This window comes from Rattus rattus, chromosome 2 (genome assembly GCF_011064425.1).
Source record: "Rattus rattus isolate New Zealand chromosome 2, Rrattus_CSIRO_v1, whole genome shotgun sequence".
In the NCBI taxonomy this organism is placed as follows: domain Eukaryota; kingdom Metazoa; phylum Chordata; class Mammalia; order Rodentia; family Muridae; genus Rattus; species Rattus rattus.
This window is the reverse complement of record NC_046155.1, coordinates 49,674,556-49,694,791: the sequence shown is the minus strand read 5'-3', so window position 1 is coordinate 49,694,791 and position 20,236 is coordinate 49,674,556. Positions and strand designations below refer to the sequence as shown.

Below are 20,236 nucleotides of genomic sequence, written 5' to 3'. Positions count from 1 at the left end.
TGTCCATTTAATTCTTCCATGTTTATCTCACAGCATAAGCAAACACAACATTTATATTCTGTTTTGAAGATTTTTGTGTTCTTTTTTTAATGCAAGGATATAACAAGATAAAAACTCAAATGGGCTTCGGTTAGATTTACACCTCAAAATGAAATGCTAGCTTAGCACTGAGAGGTAAACATAATTTGTCTGAGTGTGTCATAAGGCTGTATGATAGAGGCCGAGTGAGGGACGGTTCTTCAGTTTCAACAAGCAATGCAAACGAGATAGGGCATAAAATAGTCAGTCAGTGCGGGGCAAGCGGTGCCAGAAGAGTCCTCCACGTTTCTGTGATTCCCTAGGAGTGTATAGCAGCTCTTGCTTCCTCTGCGATGCTCTCAGTATAAGAATTCGAAATCGCTGATAGAAAACCGTCCCACCTCATCTCTCTCAGTTATTCATCACGTATCTGAATCCTCGGATGAGAGCTTCTCCTTTTGATTTCCCAAGGCAGAAGTCAATCTGCAGGCTATTCAGAGGATATGGTAGACGTACCCACTAAGAAGTCATGACCATATTCAGGCAGTGAAACATCTTACACTCCATACTCCGACTTGGCAGTGTATTTATATGTGATGTGAAGCGAAGCCAGTTAAAGCGAGCTTCTTCAGTAAAGACGGGGATAATAGATTTTAAAAAAAATTCTGCTCTAGCCTTTTCACAAGCACAAAGATTCTATATTTGAGAGTGGGTGCAGCATCAGCAAGGGGCAGCCACTCTATTCAGAAGCTCAACAATGGAATGCTCACTCACACCACCTCTCATTTCTCTCTGCGATGCGTGTGCCTTGTGACACTCAAACTTCTATTTATTTCTTGGAAAAAGACTGAACTTAGCTTCCTTGCTTGTCTGATAGGTGATCACAGAATCAGTACTCTAAAGTTACATAGAAACATAATAAAGTGAAATTAAATGGGTTTTAGGTTTCTTAGCAATACTCTTCTTTCGTGTGCTCATAAATGACCAACTGCAAATCCTTTACAATAGGAAAACTGAACTTAATCATTACAGGTTAGCAGGCAGTCCATTCGTTACAGGACAGCTTACATTCCTATGTGTCCTTCATTGCACTGTGCCTAACTTATTGGCAAAGAAATGTATGCTTAATATAAAAAGAGTTAAGGCTAGTAGTAGAAAAATATGCATTGTTTATTGGGGCTGCCTTTGAATTTATACTTCATATTTGGCATCAAAAGGGAAATACTAATTGCACACATTGGGTTCCCACGCATCAGATTTATATTAACGTTTGTGAAGATCTCCACAAACCACATTGTGATGCAGTAGGAGAAGTCTAATCCATGTGCTTGATTTGCATAACATTTGCCTCCTTGCAGGGGGAAGCATGCATCATGGGAGCCAAGAGGATCTATAAGAAGCGAAAGTCTGAGCGCAAGTGTATGCAAGGGAAGTATGCAGGAGCAATGGAGTCTGAGCCTTGTGTCTGTACAGAGGCGGACTTTGACTGGTGAGCGTCCATAGTTACCTCACAGACCTGTTCACTCATATGCTATCAGTGAAGCCCTCAATAAAAGCTTCGATTTGAGAAAGTAGTAACAGACCTAGCACTGAGTAGCAGACTTTATCTTTTTATAAAATTCTCTCTTGGACACATCATGGTTTTTTATTAACTATGTGAATGTGTCTTTCCAAAGAACAGTGGTTTCTTCTTTGGAGTTCAAGAGGGCTTACAAGATGGTTGGCAATTATTTTCATATTTATGCTGGGTTCTCAGAAAAATGGAGAAACCAAATCTATCTCAAGCTTCTTGAGATAGCAATAAGGGAAACACTAATTAGAGTTCTCAGAAAAATAGAAAACATGTTTATGTTTTCTATAAAATCTTTACAGTACTGAGCATCCTTGGTAAGCATAATAACCTCAAAAGGCATAAATCCTTTGTCTGTGAAAGGATCCAATCTTTGTTTCCAATCTGTGATCATCAGCTTACTGCAGCTTATGAGAGCACCAAGTGACATTTATAAACTCAATGCAAGAGTGGACTCATTTTGACCCCGTGAACTGAGTGGCAATAGAGCTGGTTTAACCCAGAGAGGCAGAAAAGACACTGGGAAGTTTTAACTAAACTCAGTGAGCAGTAGAGTTCTTTCAGACATTTGCTAAGCAGAAATCTATATTGGAGAGCTAATGATGTTCTCGCCTAATTCTTGGTTAGTGTTTAATGTGCAGGTGAAATTGAAAAATTATTTAAGAAGACTAATAATTAATCTATCACATTTTCTTTGTTTTCTTCCCTCATATTTTTTTTTGTCTATCTCAGAATAGGAAGTGATTGATACATATTTATGTAATCGTTAAAAGTCAAAACTTGAATCATACATAAAATATTCATTCTTAGTATTTTGACTTATGGCTGTGTGACTATGACAGGTTACATGTATAGTGTCATCAAAATGTGAGTGACTTATGTGAGACACAGTCTACACTACTCAGACCATAGCAAAGTTAGATGTTCTCTGAATTTGTGGTGTTGAGAAAGCCTGCCAGGAGTCAAACAAGTAACCCAACATTGCTTTCTCTTGTTGGTGAGTTAAAAAGACCAAGAGCCAGCATTTTAGCTCTTTGCACATAGCTAGAGGGTATCAGAGCTTCAGCAATTACAGAACTCAGGGGAGTTCTATAGGGGCTTTGCCAAGCTGCTCTTCTGTCAATGATGTATAACTACAACAACAAAACTACTCTACCTCTACCCTGCACTTGGGACTGACACCTAGAAAGACACTCCCACGAATACCGACCTTGAGATACTAAGTCGTGGGTCACATTCCTCTTTCTGAAGCCTGACTAAACCTTGAGCACTTATTATACTGAAGGAGAATTTGCAAAGTAAGTTGGCATGCTACATTACAGGAAGAGCTACGGTAGTGTGAAGTACCCATTCTTCACACAGAGCAAAAATAACATCTAGTAGGAAACGTAAGAGAAAATGTGGGGTAAGATACCCCAAAATTCTGCCTTTTTCATGAAAAAAAATTTCTTCTTTGACTATTTCTTCCTAAAACTTTCAACATAAGCCAGTATTTTGGTTGTGTTCAAGACAAAACGAATATAAGATAAGGAAATAAATTAGACTTCTCTTCCTGTTCTTTCCCCATGTCTGCCTTGTTTGATCCTTGAATTTCACTGGTGACTGGAAGCTGTTACCAGTCTGACAGGCTGAACAGAACAGAATCAGGAGTAGAGATGAATCTTAAGTTGTGCTATTGTAAGGTTTTTTGCTCAAATGGGACTGCATAATGTATGAAAATATTTGGGAAGGCTCCCCATGTACTTGTTGGCTTCCCTTAAAAGCTGGATTTTCTACAATCTTACCTGATGAAAGATGCTCATTGGATGATCCTTGTTGGCCAGGCTCCCTGGATACTGCCCAAGTGGTAGATACTGTGTCATTCTCCAGCTTTTGTAGGGTATTTTCTTGAAGTGAACACTGGGTAATTCTCGAAGTGGCTATTCTGTAGTCTTCCTATTCATGGTGTGTTGAACCAGGCCCTAGTCCAGAGGGTCTGTGCAGAATTTGCAGTTCCAGCTGTCTGATGACAGGCCCCTGAGGCTGAGCCCATTTCTCCCTCCACGTGCACGATGTGCCAGGATCTCACCTCTATTTCGAAGATGGGCCAATTTATACTCAGGCTTGCCCATTGCTGCCTGTGATTTGTCTGTGCATGTGGAGGTACAATTTGGTGTCCTTTTTCTCTGCCCAGTTTTACTTTCCAGAAGCCAAGAATATCAGAGGTCCCTAGAAGCAAGAATGAATAGAAACTGAGAGGAAAAGAATGAGGAGTTTTCAATGCAGAGGCAAGATTTAAGGCAGTTACTACCAACTGGCAGCGTGAACTGCTGAGGATAAAACTTTTCCTTGGGGAAGTGCTTGAGCTACTCCTGAAGGGCATTTTCTTTTTGGCTGTGACTCTGAAGCATATGGCTTATACACAGAGAAACCTGGCTCTGCTCTGCTTGTTACAGCCAGATGTTTTGGAAGAGCATCCCAAAGACATCACTGGTAATGAGGACTATACCACATGTGGCTTTTAACCTCTGTGGCGATGTTTCCACTAAGACTCAAGCTCCTAGCACAGCCAAGTTCCCAATTAGTCTTTCTCATTACCCAAGTACAAAGTCATTCCTCTCTCTTGAAGGTATTTAAATGGGAATGTTGGTTCTATAAGATATTTTCATGGATAATAGATAATGTATAAAAACTTTGAATTTTAGAAGACATTGGTTTAGGAAATGCTTATTTTATTGACTGACTAGAAGTTGGTTGCCTACTACTATGAAATAGTTCTGAATAATTTTGCCACCCGGTAAATGTTTCATCTTGGGTATTTCCCCAACAGTGACTATGGCTACGAGAGACATAGTAGTGGACAATGCCTACCAGCATTTTGGTTCAACCCATCCTCACTGTCAAAAGACTGCAGCTTGGGACAGAGTTACCTCAACAGCACTGGGTGAGTTTCTGTGGTAGTAGGCTTCAGGGGCCAACCTTGGATGATGATGAGTAAGGGTCACACTGACACAGTTCCTTTTGATCTTACACGGGACTTGTTTTCCCTCAAAACAATGCATTTTTTTGATAGAATGTCATTTATTGTCACTATATTGATGCCACTAAACATTTATCACATGCATGTGTGTGTGTGTGTGTGTGTGTATGTATGCATGTGTGTGTGTGGTTATATGTGTGTGAGAGAGACAGACAAAGACAGAGGGGTATATGTGTATGTGCAGGTAACAGGGATAAACGCTTTTGGAGACCAAGGGTTTAATTCAGGTGTCTTCCTCAATTACTTCTCAGTGAAATATTTTGAGACAGGATCTCCCACTGAATATAGAATTCAACAATTCATTGTTATTGGTTGGCCAATGAGTTTTAGGGTATTTATGTGCCTCGAGGATTTGTAGTGCCACTCTGCTTAGCTTTCACATATGTCCCAGGAATCTGAAGTCTGGTACTCCCTCATGGTTGCATAGTACGCTATCTCTCCAGCACAGGCATTTAGACTTTTTGGCTCATATATTTAATTTCAGAAATATATACGAATATGTTTTATATACTTAAAAGTCCAATTTAGCTCATCTCTCCAGTACTGGACCCATTTTCCACACAGCTGGGATCTCTATGTTGTGTAGGTTTCCAAACACTTTCTTTTTTTTTGCATCTTTCCAACAATTAATTGCTTCAAGAAAAATACATAAAATCAACTTGGAAGGTTATTATTATATGATTTGCTACTAGCTGTGTTCTTCTTTAATTTGCCGTTTTCACTCAAAAATCTACCTTTTGCACATTTACAGGTCGTGAAACATCAGGCTGCTTCCATCCTTTTTATATTCCATTCTTTTAAATAATATAGGATTATTTAATTATCCTTTTTCACGGATATTTGGGTTATTCTAGGATGCTTAATGCCACTATAAACAATGCTACAATTAACATTCTCTACCACAACCTTTGTTGTTAAAAACACTCCTAGATAATTAGGGTTTCCTTTGTTAATTAGAGGTGTTTCTTTTAGCTTATAGAGCAAATTACATTCCTCCAACTGGTTTCTTCTTAGGTTCATGGATCAGGAATTGCCATTTTTTTTCTCTCACAAAGATGAAAACAGCAGTTTCTGCTCACATACTGCTAGGTTGTCCTGACGACTAAAGAGGCATCTTAAGAGATTCCTGTCCCTCTTGAAAATCCAGTGGATCCTGCGAAGGGAAACTTAAAGGGAAGAGAATGTCGGAAAGGTCAGGTCAGATTCAGTGCACAGTAAGACTGACCCTGACCCTGACCCTGTTGGCAAGAACCACAAGTGTCTGGAGGACAAAGTCACACTGTGGTTTAGAAGCCCTTAGAATTAGGTAACCAAGTTGCAAGTAACTACAATCCTGCCTTTAACCCTTGTCTATGCATTGCCAGGGTGGAGGCTGTATCAGCAGGATGAAAGGCAGAGGGTCCAGGGCCATAGGAGTAGCCCAAGAAGTGTGCTTGCTTCCTAGACATCCCATTGCCTCACCCTTTGTCGGGCTCCAGAGTATGTTGTGGACATGCTGGCAGAAGGTGACATGAGTGAGATCTTCTAGCTAAAAGTTAATCATGGAAAAGGTTAATGAACTAGCCACAGAGCCCCATGCCTCTGAGAGTCTATCCAGGAGCGTGCAGCAAAGTCTGGGTTCCTTTATTTATTGATTGATTGACTTGTAAATGGTTCAGACTTAGCATATTCCCTTGGTATATAGCAGTGTTCCTAGGTTCACCCACTTCACCAGCATAGAAAATTTCAGAATAATAGGCTATTATTATGCCCAATTAAAATATTATTTTTAGGAGATGTTAACATTTTTTAAACAACCTGACTGTACAGAGGTGAAGGGCCTCACGATTTTTCTGCAGTTGATGGCTGGGATTTAGAGGAGACTGTTATAATAAAAAGTAAAGGACTGAAAACAGCACCTCGGTGTCCACTATCTTTGTTTGGTTCACTGATGTCAGGGTTTCTGACGTCCACACAGGGAGGCTCCTGTCAGTATCCTTCTCATTTTGGCCTCACTTCTTAAATATCACAGCCAGAATCCAAGCAAAGAGGAAGAACCAGGATTTCTACCCGAGATGAACCTGAGAGTGGAATGTAGTTGAAGAACTTTCACTTAGTTCAAAAGGGAGGTGTCCTGCTATTTGCTGTCAGTTTTGAGCATGTGTTTGTTCCTTTGTGCCTCAGTTTCTTGCCTATCGAAATTTCCTATTTGCATTTAGCTTGTGATTAAATGTGGCATTGTATTAAGAACCTGTAGCCTAAGCCCCAAGAGATAGTCATAACTTTGCAAGATACAGATCACACTCTGCACTAGGGGATTAAAAAAGGAAGAAAAAGTATTTTATTTATTGTGAATGCTTAGTCAAGACATACATGACCTTTAATGGCCACTGCACTGTTGGTATCAGTGACATATTTAATCTTCTTCCCAGTTTCTCATCTATAAACTTTCGGAAATAGTAATCAACAAAGGCTCATAAAGTCACCTGATTAAGAAGTGATGTGCTACCTACTGTCATAAAGTCACATGATTAGGACAAGATATACCACTCACTGGAAACCAGAAGCTGTGTTTATCCCTCTACCCTGTCCAGCCATTAACTAGCTTACCTGATTATTGAACAAGTTCCTTTGTCTCAAATAAAATGAAACCCACACTCATATCTACTTTTTATTATATGAGGACAAGCAGGTAGTCCTAAGGCTTCCTCTGCTCACCACCCCCAACACAAACTTTATATATCTCAAGTTCCGAATGCACAAGCTTATTTGGTTATACTTATATTTATGTTTTAACTGCTCGGAACCAGGGAGCGAACTGCAAATTTAAGTTGCTAAATTAACCAGGACATTGCTCATTTCATATTATGGTGGAGACATGGGGTCAGTTTATTCTATGAAAACAGGGCAGCTTTCTTAAGGGACAGATTTTTTCCTGCTATTAAATTGGAGATATTTCTAGGTGTGTTCAAAAGAATGTGTGTTGAAATCTCTGTCTGAGGGAGTTCCTTTACAGGAGCCATTAATCCCTCATGGAGTAATATTCAAGCACTGTTGTTCATGGTTAGTTGCTTAATATTTAATAGGGCTGTTTACTCAAGATGCTCACTTAAAATAGCATAAGCGAAGTATCTATATAAAAATATTTAGTGGGCCCATCCATAAGGTATCACATATACATTTAAGTAAAGAAATAACTTCCATATTATTACCATATACTGTGATGTTTTAAAAATATGGTGTTTATAAATATAATCCCCTCTCTACTAGCCACAGAGACACAGACCTTGAGGAATCTACTCTTCCCATGTAATGTCTATTCCCAGTCTCACTGTGGGGGAATTTGAGTTCTTCTTACCTCTATTCCAGATGACCCATGGGGATCCTGATGTTCTCTCAGATCCATACTCTGTGAGATTTGCCAGTGTGCATCAAGGAGAATAATTAGCCTTAAAATTGCTGCATGCGATGAAAGTCCACAGAAAGGAAATCACTTGCATTATGTACAAACTGATCACTGCAGGAGCTCCTGTAGCTGTGTTTGAGCCAAGGCTCCTGTAGTCTCACAGTGGATACAAAATAATTGTTACCTGCTATGAAGTTGTCTCTCGGATGAGGTGTTCCATTTTTTTTCAGGGGCTGGCATGGCAGTTGGGGAATGATAAGACGCATATGACTGTTATGGAGGCCTACTCCTTCACACTTTCCCCATCCACATCAAAAACACACACATCTGAGATTAGAGATTCCCGCACAGGGCTGTGACACTCTGGCCTTGCTAGTTCTTCATTGTGTGACCCTATATATCTCTATCTTCTATCTCTCTCTCTCTCTCTCCCCCTCCCTCTCTCTCTCTCTCTCTCTCTCTCTCTCTCTCTCTCTCTCTCTTTCCATGTTATCAAAAGCATTGATATAGTAGTGGCTGGTTAAGGATGCCCTCATCACTGCCATTTCACTAACTGGTTGAGATAATTCAGAAATCAAATTTCTGTTTATGCTCAAGGGGAAGGAAAGCATTATGAGATTTAGTTGTACAAATTGACTCAGCTGGTGGATTCGGGAGCCCCACTCAAGACTGTTTCCAGCAAGCCATTTAGTTAAGTGTGACCATATGTACTATTTCATCAAATCCGTCTTCCAATAAAGCTGTGTGCGTTTACTATTCAAATTGAGTTGTGCTTCTCTCCTGGTTAGTACAAGTAAAATTAACTCAATCCACCTAGACGCCTATGGCCAATATTAAGCCCTTAATTTCTATCTGAATACTTGGTTTGAGGGAAAAGCCCTAGGAGTCATTGTACTGAGAAAACAAACAAGCAAACAACCATGATCTGAGAAACGTGCTTCGTCAGCCAGGGAGGTCGGTCTTTCTGAATAGAGATGCTGCGGCTGTTCTGTCTGATCACTGTTAACTGTGTGTACATGTTCATTACTGGTAAAGCCTTGAGACATTCCATCCTCTTAAAGCACAAATGGCCTTTTCTTTGGTTGCATATGCCTACTGACAATAGCTGCCAAGGTCTGCCTCCCTGAGAGCCAAGCACATGCGGCACTTACAGAACAAGAGAGTCCAGGCTCCTCCCTGAGTGCCCCCTGCAGCGTCTCTGGATGTGGGACCTAAATACGTAATTTCAGCCATGGTGATTAAGGGATGCTACTGTAGCTGCAGTTCTCTGGTGCCAATGATGTGTAATTACGTAGATCCTTCCACTTACAGACATGAACACTTATACATTACTCTTTTCCTCCTGCATACATACCCTCCTAAGGTGTGGGAACACCTCAAGCCTTAGTCATACACATTATCAGCTCTATCCTCCATTCTCTTCGCTGTCCCTAACGCTGGCTCTTTTCCCTGCTGCTGTAAGTGTAGAGTCACCCTAACAAAGCAGGGTTTGCCTCGCAAGCAAAGGCACAAAGGACAATGCAACCATTGGAACTGTTTACTTTTCTCATTGTGTGTGGCATTGTAGTGTATCATAGTCCAGGGACGGCGTAGCCCACCTGGGAGAAAAGAAGAGTTAGAGCTATAATCCTACCTTGGTCCTTCCGTGGGATAAATACTGGGAAAAGAAAGAAGCTTGCAGGAGAGCATGACATGGAAGTTTAAAGGATGGGTCACGTTGGGACAGGAGGACAGAGCATCCTGCTCAGAGTGAAAAGCACAGGGAAAGGAGTCACACAGCTCACCCACTGCTGAGCACGAGAAGCAGTCTGCACAGCACAAGGAGCTGGAGCTCGAAAACCAGAGAGGTCGGGCTACGGACCTTTACTCTAAACCTCAACTTCATTTGTTTATTGTTTATTTATATGGAATACCTTAAATAAAATTGTTGAGTGGTTTCTGAAATTATGGACATGATTGGGTTTTGATCTTAAGATGGACTAAACAAGAAGGGCTTCCATTGGAATCAGAGAAAGAACTGGAAGAGCTTGAAGGGGCTCAAGACCCCATATGTACAACAATGCTAAGCAACCAGAGCTTCCAGGGACTAAGCCAACCTAAAGACTTCATTTGACCCTTCCAACCTCATAGGTTGAATATCCTAGTAAGAGCACCAGTGGAAGGGGAAGCCTTGGTCCCTGCCAAGACTGAACCCCAGTGAAGGTGAAATGGGGGGAGATGGGAGGAAACACCCATAAAGAAGGGGTGGGGAGGGGCTAGGGGATGTTTAACACTGAAATGTAAATAAGAAATATGGAAAAAAAGAAAATAATAGTAATAAGAATCCAAAAGGGAGTCTTTTGTTTATTATTTGCTAAAAGTCATGTTCATCGCTAATAAAAAGTACTAAATTTAAAAAAAAAGGAAGGGCTTCCATTTTCATAATAATAACTAATATTTAAAATATTTAAAATATAAACTTTTAAACCTTTTAATTTTTATATTTTAAATACTAAACTGGTATTGCTACAGCTCTCTCTCTCTCTCTCTCTCTCTCTTTCTCTCTCTCTCTCCCCCCCCTCTCGCACTCGCGCACTCTCTCGCTCCGTGTGTGTGTGTATCTGTGTGTGTTACATGTGCATTAGTATCCAGGTACATCTACTCATGCAAATACATGTGGAAAACAGAGCAAGACATTGGGCATCTTCCCATCTTCCTTCTATTCCTGTCTCCCCTATTGCATTGAACAGGGTCCACAGTGAGCTGGAATCACGTCATTACAGCTAGTCCAGCTGCAAGGAGCTCTCAGATCCAGCAGTCTATGAACCCCAGACCGTGGGGTAGCAAATTGAATAGGAAGACCACCATGCCTGTCTTTTACATGGGTGTTCTAAGTCCTCATGCTGGGAGGAAATACTCTTACGCACTGAGCAATCTTCTCTGCCTGTGCTAAGACTTTTAAAAGTATGACTTCTTATTTATTTAATCCTTTCGGAACTTTGCCAAAATATTCTGTAATTGTCCCTATGTCGAAGGAACAGTAAAAAATGTAAAAGGCAAACATGGTAAAGATCTAGAGAGCTCAAGTAAAATTTCCATGTTTCTGTCCTTGAGAGCTTTAATTTAAACTCAACAATTTGGTTTTAAAACACTAGTTTTAACCTTGGCACAATAAAAATAAACAGAAAAGGTTAGAATGAAAACAAGCAGACCTCTCAAGTTCTCCGATTAGAACATCCTAGGCTATGGATACTCATGAACTATAAAATTTTCCCCAAATAATTTGAAGATACACAGAAATGGGATCCGTAGGGAAAACTGTTTCATGGATATTAAGCCAAAGTCACAACTGATGAAAATATAGAAATAAGCTAAGTGCTAATCAATAGATGAGTTAATTAACAAAATGTGGGCTACATAGAAACTATCAATCCTCTCAGGAGAGTGAAAGCCTATCCTTTAAAATAGGATGGAGCTAGAGTACTTTATGCCAAGTGCAGTAATTCAGGCACAGAAACAACACTGTATTATCTCCTCCACATGTGGTCTTGTAAAAGCTCGATCTCCTAACAACTGAGGGCAGCACGTGTTTACCAGAGGCTGGCAGAACAGGAGATGGATGGGTAGCTAAGCAGCAAACGTCAATCAAAGGACCGAAAGTTTTACATAATCTGGCAAAACAAGTTATAGTGATCCAATGTACTGCATGCTGACCATAGTTAGTGATAGCATTCTCGAAACTAGTTTTTATTAATTTTGTTCTTTAACAACTCTGTACATGTGTATATTTTACTTACTCCCTCTTTCACCCTCTCTTCTCTCTTCCATAGCTACCAACCCTCTCTCACTAACTCGAACAGTCCCTTTCTCCAACTCATGGGTTTTGTCTTTTTGTATTTGTGATCAGTCTAGTTTGACTAGCATCATCTGTCCTACGGAACTGTTCTTTAGAGCCTATTGGACCAGCAGCACTCTTTCCTCAACTCTCTCAGAAGGTGTTAGTTCATCAGTGAGGGATAGGGTCTTCAGTGTCCTGGGTGTTATAGAGCCTAAGTCTCTGCAGACCTCTGCACTAGCATAAATTAGTGATGCAGTGGATGGTGCAGTGGCATGAATTAGTGATGCAGTGGATGGATTTTGATGATGATAGCATTTTGCAGTCCTCCTATCGTGTAGATCTTAAATCCTTCCCTCTTCTGCAGTGTTCTCCGAGCCAGGGCGGTTCCGAAGGTTTGTTTAGGGCCAAGCACTCAATTGCCACTTATTCTGATCACCTTATGCAGGCAGGAGTATGTCTTTTCAGTCACTTCCATCAATGGGTGAAAAGACCGCCCTGAATGAAGGCAAAAGTAGCATTTTTGTGATGGATAGAAACACTGAAAAGAAGATCTTCAGCTTTAATATTCTTACCACAAAAGATGAGATGTGCCAGTGAAATTACCTTGATTATCTTTCTACCATACCTACACAGATTAGAGCATAAGATTATTTTAAAAGTACATGGTTTTCTATCAGTTAAAAGTAAATTTTGAAAATGAAGACGCACCCACACAGAGATCTTCCAACATCAGGCAGTAAAGAGTAAACGGCCGTAAACTTTGTGTCACAATAATAAGCACCCCAAACTCCCAGAGGACAAATATTAAATCAAAAAATAACAGAATATGCTGGCTTTTAATGTTTCTTTCTAGTTTTCATTTCAGAAAGAAAACATGTGGTCTTCATTTTATTTTTAAGATTGCCAGGCAGCCTAGAAAGCAAAATCAAAGGAAGTATGGGTAAAAAGAAGGTTAGGGAGGCCTCAAAATGGGACCGAGGAGAACACTGAACCCGGGACTGCTGGAGTACGAAGGCCCTGTCTACTGATGAGCCACAGGCCATATCAAAGGCGCATTTACAGTATGTTTCCTTTTCAGTAATTGTGAAAAGACTCCCTTGCTATTACAAAGCACTTTTCTTTGTGGCAGACCGAAGAATGCCTTACCAACCGAATGCATCTGTAATATCCAGACCTCAGGTCCAACATAATCATAAGTTGCCTTGTTATTATGGAGGTAGCAGCCCCATTTAATAACATATTAAATGCATTATTCATTTATGTAACTCAGACCCAGGGACAGCTGCTGAGATGAAAATAGAAACGTTCTTTGATGCAAAAAGCAGGTGTGTGCTTACTTGAGTAAATTAACTCTGCATTTCTGCACAATTTTCTTCTAAATTTCAGGGACAGGTCCGGTAGGGCTAATGCGATGCCATTTTCATCCAAGAAATAAAATGGTTTCAGAATGGATTTTAATGAGTGCTCTTTAAAAAAAAATCGCCAACAGGCTTCTCTGTGGCAGATTCCCAAGGGGGAAGGATTCGTGCTTTGGATTTAAGCAGAGTCCTGTGGCTATGGGATTTGGAAAAGCCTGAAGCGATGATTGGCTAGAACTGTGGGCAACAAAAGGAGGGCTCTGTCTGATGATGCCAGTGGTGATGGAGAGCCCAGGCTTCTTTCCAGGCTTGCCAAGACCAGGTGTGCTTAGATGCTAAGCAATTCAAAGGCCTGCCCACCTTCCATTGACACTGAGCTTTGCTGTTGAAACACCCAGGGTGCTATGATCCAGTTAAACTCACTGGGATACATAATTATCACAGAAGGCCTTGCCCATCAGTTTCTTCCTATCTTTGCTGGTAGAATGCTACTGTTTTCCAATGCCTGCACTCAACTTTCCTTCCTTCTTCTTTCCTTCTTTCCTTCCTTCTTCCCTCCCTCCCTTCCTCCCTTCCTCCCTTCTTTCTTTCTTTCCCCACATGTCCTCCCTTACCTCTCCTCCCTACCATCTCTCTCTGAAGCCAGCCTATTCTCATAAACACCTAAAATGGAGTGGCATTGAAAATCCTCAAACATGACAATGAGGCACTCCAGTGAATGTTTAGAACTCTTAGTGCTAATGCAAGGGTTTGGAGATCCCCCGATGGTCCAGATGCTTTAAGCCTTTAGCTTTTGGATTATTAAGAGAGGAAACAACCTTGAGGATAGAATCAGCCCATCTTTATTGGTTGACAAGTTGTCTGAGCCACGGGTGATAAACTCTGTAGGCATTTCAGCATTTAAGCTGACACAGTCAGAGTCATCCCCTGGTGCCTAGCCTTGCATATTTCTGGGACACAAGGAGACCATTGAGGAGTTTACATTACAAAGTCACAGACAGGAAGAACACCGTGCAAGGGATTCCTGGCATGTAAGCCTTAAGACTTAAGAGGTCAGAAAAAGACCAATCTCACGCCATTTAAAGAGACCCAAATATAGTAGAATGGAAAGTATATGCCAATGTGATCAGTGATTCAGGCCTGTGTGATATCGAGAATATTAGTTTACTAGCTAAATCCCTCTGTCTCTGTCAACATTTTGCAAATGATGGCAGTTACTTCCTCACTGAGGACATGTTGACAATAAATGAAGGAAATCATGTAGAGTCTGCATCTTAACAAGGGCACAGGAATTGTTCTATAAATGGGATTTTTTTCTATCATCCCATTCTAGTCAAGAAGTTGGTTTACACACACACACACACACACACACACACACACACACACACACACAGAGAGAGAGAGAGAGAGAGAGAGAGAGAGAGAGAGAGAGAGAGAGAGAGAGAGAGAAAGAGGGCTTTCTGAGAGGGTGGGTAGGCTCTAGGCTGCAGGCAGAACAGGAAGAAACCAGTAGCTCCTTGCTAAGGGCTTAGCAGTGGAGATGTAGCGGGAGCCAGAGGAGCTGGTTCAGGAGAAAGAGTTCAGAGAGGCAGAAAGGAGGCAGAAAGCATGTAGAGAGCGCCGCTGGTAGCTTAGAGACTTCCCACATATCCCGGGGCTGTTGGGATGGCGTACGGGTTGTCATAGTTTTAAATAAAATAGTTGGTAACAGCTCATCATCACTTACCAGTTTCAAGTAATCTCTGTGAGTCAGGTCATTTAATCCCGTGCGTACACTGCAAGGTGAGTTCAGTATGAACAATGCACTTAGTTCTAATCCATAGTGTGTGAAGTTCTTTTCTTTTTAAGCTTCATTCTTCTCTCAGACATTATGTCCTGGCTGCAGCTGAACATCTCACTTGGTCCTCAGCTTTACATAGCTAATCTGGAGCCTCAGCACAGAGCAATGCAGACTAGATCGCTATCCATGGATTAGTGCCAGCAGGTCAAGTCCAGTTCGCTATCAATGTTATAGTGAATGGATTTTAACATGGGACTAAATTGGCTATTTTTTACATGTTGTTTATGCCAATCTCAGTTTACTCATTCTTTAATCACATAATTCTTTTACATATTGTACGTGCTAATCATAAGATTTGCTGTCTAGCCTCTGTTCTAGGACAGTGGGGAGATGGGTATAATTGTTTCACACTTGAAAATGCACATAATAATCTATGCTTTCCCTGAATTGCAAATAGCCTTATTATATAGAAGTTTATCATTACCTTCCCTTATTCAGACCTTTACCCTCCACAGTTTTTGATATCCATGCTTAACCGCAGTCTATAAAAAAATCCCAGGGATAAATGGTTCATACGTCATAAACTGGGTTACATGCTAAGATGAGCTCTTGCATGACTCTGCATACCTATGCATGCCTCTCCACACCCGAATCGTTCCCATGACTTCCTCTCATCATACAGACATCACATTCTCTTACATCACCAAAAGTGTGAATGCAATATTTTGAGAGAAAAGCCATGTTCGCATGAATTTTATCCCAGTCCTTATTGTAGGTGTTTACATTACCACAAAATTTTATTTTAGCAGCCTATTGTGCTTGATTTGTAAATTGATCTTCATTTCTAGTAAAACTTATATTAGCTCCAGAGTACTATCTGCAACCATAGAGGTCCCACTGAGTGTCCCGGAATCTGGGCACTGCACAGGGGAAAGAGAGGACAATCATGGTGCTTTTTTGTAATACAAAATTATTTGTTCTTTGTGTTATTGTCTAAATTATCTATTTATGTCTATGCAACTGATTATTAATGCAGTGTTACAGAGACTGATGTTGGACGTTGTGTCTATTATTTTCTTTGTTTCTGTAGCAAAGTATACAATAGGAACAACTTAAGGTTGGAGAGCATTGTTTTAGCTCACAGTTTGAGAAATACATTCCATCATGTCAGGAGATAAACGGCAACGGGAGCTTGCAATAGAGTTGTTTCACATCTTGATCATGAACCAAAGAGCTACCTCATCTTTAAACCTCAACCTGAGTGAGAGTTTGCAAGCTAGCCCCACTTCCAAAAACGTTTCACCACCTCCCAGAGCAGGGCTACCAGCAGGGCTACCATGTGTTCCTACAAACATCCCTGTGGAGGACATTCTACCCTCACCCTGCAACGGGCATTGTATACGAATCATCCCAAAGCACTGCTAGCAAGATGAAAGGTCAGCAGTTTGGAGGTCACCAACCTTCATTCTAGGTTGTGGTCTTGTTTGAAATTTCAGCAGGAATCTTCATTACCTGAGCCCATGTCTAACTTGTAATCTTCTGCTTTAGGTACAGGAAGGTGGTTTCCAATAACTGTACAGATGGAGTGAGGGAACAGTACACTGCCAAACCACAGAAGTGTCCAGGGAAGGCCCCTCGTGGGCTGCGGATTGTCACTGCAGACGGGAAACTGACAGCAGAACAGGGGCACAATGTCACTCTCATGGTGCAGTTGGAAGAGGTAAGGCATGGCTCCAGTCCACCCTCGGCTCTGTAGGACAAGTGATCTTCCTAGTGGATAATGGTTTTGTTTACAAAGCCTTGTTCACGTTCGTAGTGTTGAGCTGCAAGTGTCTTTGTTATTTTCTCCCACTCTCAGCCTCAGCGCCACTGTGTCTTCTCACTTTTCCTGACACGTTCAGTTTCCTGCAAGTTGGCTTTCATTCTTTTACATCAGTGGCTGTGTTCGGATTTAACTGCTTTATTGGCATTGCTAGGAGAACACATTCTCAAAATGTGTGAATGTTCCCCTCCTCCCCCCCCAGTAATTTAACACAGATAGAGATTCAACCAAATGAAAGGGGGATGGGCTTTCACCTCTCAGCCTAACATCATGGCTTTTCTTTCCCAAGGCAACAGGCTGGTTAACTTTACTGATCAAATATAGCACCAAGTTGTAAATTAGTATAACATCTTTGACAGTTGGGACTTTGTATCCTGGTAACGCTCTGAGGACATCATTATGAGCTCTGATTACTCTTTGACAAATTATGTGTGTCTGAAATTTCTGACTCTGTAGGTGGAGAATAAAAGAAAAATATATATTCTGTATACTTAGGACTCTACAAAGGCAAACTTGTCATGTTGGAACTAGATGCTTTCTAAGAATAAGCACATTAAATAAATTACCCCAGACATTAAACCAAGCCATAATCATGTCTTCTGCTGTATTACTGAAATACAGCCAGCATTCGCCTTGAGGAAGATAAGGAAATTCTCAGCGTAACTAATGACATCAGCATTAAAGCATACAAGGTTGACTTCCAGCTACTTCTTCTGATAGTCAGTGGCCCCGGATCTTTCCTGTGCATTAATTGTCTGACACATACCTTGCCATTATGCACATACTCAATCTGTAGATATGGTGGACAGAACCATTCTCATTTATAAGAAATTACAGTTACATACAATGTTGTGAGTAAAGCCAGCAAACAAAAGCAAGACAAGTAGTAAGAGTTGGGAAGAAGAATTCACAGGCTGGTGACTGACGGGAAAGATGAAGGAGTTAGGACTGTTCAGTGACAAGTGTGAAGTTTTGGTTTCTTTGAAAAACGTAGAAATATTATAAGAATATGTTCTGTGGGATATGGAGCTGCCTCAGATTGTCCACAGTAGCTGACTACGATTTGCCTCATTATCTACTAGGGTCATGATTTTGCCAACTGTAGAGAGTTTCTGGAATTGTGTGCTGTTTGGAATTCTGGGAACTTTTCAGAGAGTATATAAATGCGTGGGCCCAGTGAGGTGGCCTGGGTTGTTGGTTGATTGCTGTTGCTTGTTGTTGGTTGTAATTTAAGTACTCACACATAAAGAGAAAACAAGAAGAATTCAATATACTGATGGCGAAGATCAAGCTTCCACATGAACTGAATGCCCGTAATCAGCAGGAAGTAGGTGAACCATAATGTTGCCCCCTTTTCCCCTCTATTCTTCTGTCTCTGCTATCTAGTGTTATGGGGTTGAAGGGGTAGAAATAGGTCTGGGTCAGCCCCAACTGTTCTTTCTTGGTTCTTTCTTGAGGTAAGTCGAGGGGGAAGAGCGTTGGTGGGAACAAGACTTGGTCTTGTGAAATATTTAGGGTTGCGTTTTCTATAGTAAAATGTTTACCTGTCTTAAGTCTAACTAACTTTACAGTGAAAGCTGACCTGTCAGTTACTGCAGCCTCTGGAGTTCAGTACCTCAAACTAAAACAGGAGGGGATTAAGTAAAAGGATTTATTGTTGGTGCTCCTTTCTGTGGTGAATCCTCCAGAAGCCTCTCTGGCTAATCTGGTTAACTCTTTATGAACCAGAGAAGTAAATGAAGAGAATTAAGATGCTTTATGCAGTCAAATATGCACAGAGACAATATATATCCAAACATTCATACACCTGGGGGCGGGTCTGACCATCTGTCACAATCAACCCCACAGGAATTCATGCATGCTTATATATATACACATATCCTTACACACAAAAAACAGACATATATACATTTGGATGGATGGGTGGATGGATGGATGGATGGATGGATGGATGGATGGATGGATGGGTGGATGGATGGCTTGATGGATGGATGGGGCAAAGCTCCCCAAGCCAAACCGTTCAACCAACAACTTTATTTCTGTTCTCTGGTCTTTTTATACCTTCTTACAGAAAAAAGTTCTTTAGAAAATTGCCTCAGAGATAAAACGTTAGATAGAATGGGAGTTACAGAAGGATGTTGTTATTAAGTTCAAAGCAGTGTTTTGTTGTAATATACTCATTAGAAGTTCAAAGGAACAGGTTTTACATGGCCTTGCCTTATCATAGTATGCATGTACGACCATTAGAGAGCCCCAAAAGACCAACCAGGAGCCCACTATGATGCAATTGAACTGGGGTCTCTTCTTACTCACCACTGACCCTGATGCAGCAGGACAGGTTGGTGAGGTAGCCCTCAGCTCTTGACAGGACAAGGTTTTATAGGAAATGGTAAGCAGGCAAGGGGGTTTCTAGCCTAGCACACATCTGATTGGGTGGCCGTTACATAGTTCTGTTGCCCTTTAACATAATTGGCTGGTGCTAGGAACCAAACCATAAATGTAACTTCTGTTTTCCTCTGCACTGGTGGATGTCAGGAAGTGAAGTGCAGGGGGCAGACTTTTTGAGAGAGTGACTTGGAAACTGGTCTCCTTTAGGGAGTAACTCTGGAAACTGGTGCTGGCTTATGGGTTATCTCAAGTTCAACCTTAGGTTGGGTTCTTTATGATGGAGCCTAAACCCAACATCTGGTCTCTCAGGACCTAAATAACATAAAATTGTCTATTACTCTTTTTAGTGTAATTATGAAAGCTCATTGCATTTCTTTTTTTTTTCTTTTTTCTTTTTTTCAGAGCTGGGGACTGAACCCAGGGCCTTGCGCTCTACAAGCGCTGAGCTAAATCCCCAACCCCCATTGCATTTCTTATTATGCAGCCTTTACTTACTATTCTGAGAAGAGGACATATTCTATTCCTGACTTTGACTTTATTACATCTTTCTAGCAACTAAGGCCATCTCTAAAAACCTTTTTTTTTTTCTTTTTGTAAAATTAATGGAATCAAATCAGGAATTCTATAGAGTCATTTTCTATTTGTCTATATAGTATTATTACAAGATAGTGCATCTTTGTAGGTCTGAGGAAATCTGTTCAAAAGGGTGGGTCAATACCTAGTGATTATTATGCATTTAATAATAACAGGGAAAACATATTAGTAGTAGGAATCATTCCAATTTTTGTCTTCTTGGCCTTTCCTAGAGAAGCCAATCTGTCATAGATTAACAATCTACGACAGAACCATCTCAGAAAAATCACCCACTACTCTTTCGCCTCTCTTAGATGGCAGAAAAGTGGGTTGAGAAGGGCAGAAGAGAAAAACCACGAAGTGGACAAATGCTTACTCAAAACCATATTTTCTATTCTTATTATTTTGGAGTTTGTAATGACGTTGCTTCTGCCTGTTTTCCTCCGTCCAACCTGTCTATGTATTCCTCCCATATTCCCATTCAAATTATCCCCATGGCCTGTTTC

The 20,236-nt window shown here is 40.9% G+C and overlaps 1 protein-coding gene across 4 annotated transcripts in view; it reads left to right on the top strand.

Moving 5' to 3' along the window:
* Positions 1 to 20,236, top strand: part of Sorcs1 (sortilin related VPS10 domain containing receptor 1) — a 507,144-nt gene that overhangs the window by 424,666 nt on the left and 62,242 nt on the right. For all 4 annotated transcript variants that reach the window (XM_032892179.1, XM_032892181.1, XM_032892180.1 and 1 more), the window contains exons 16-18: positions 1,377 to 1,507; positions 4,398 to 4,511; positions 16,496 to 16,667. In XM_032892179.1, the coding sequence (XP_032748070.1) occupies positions 1,377 to 1,507; positions 4,398 to 4,511; positions 16,496 to 16,667 (417 nt within the window). The remainder of the gene's footprint in view (positions 1 to 1,376; positions 1,508 to 4,397; positions 4,512 to 16,495; positions 16,668 to 20,236) is intronic.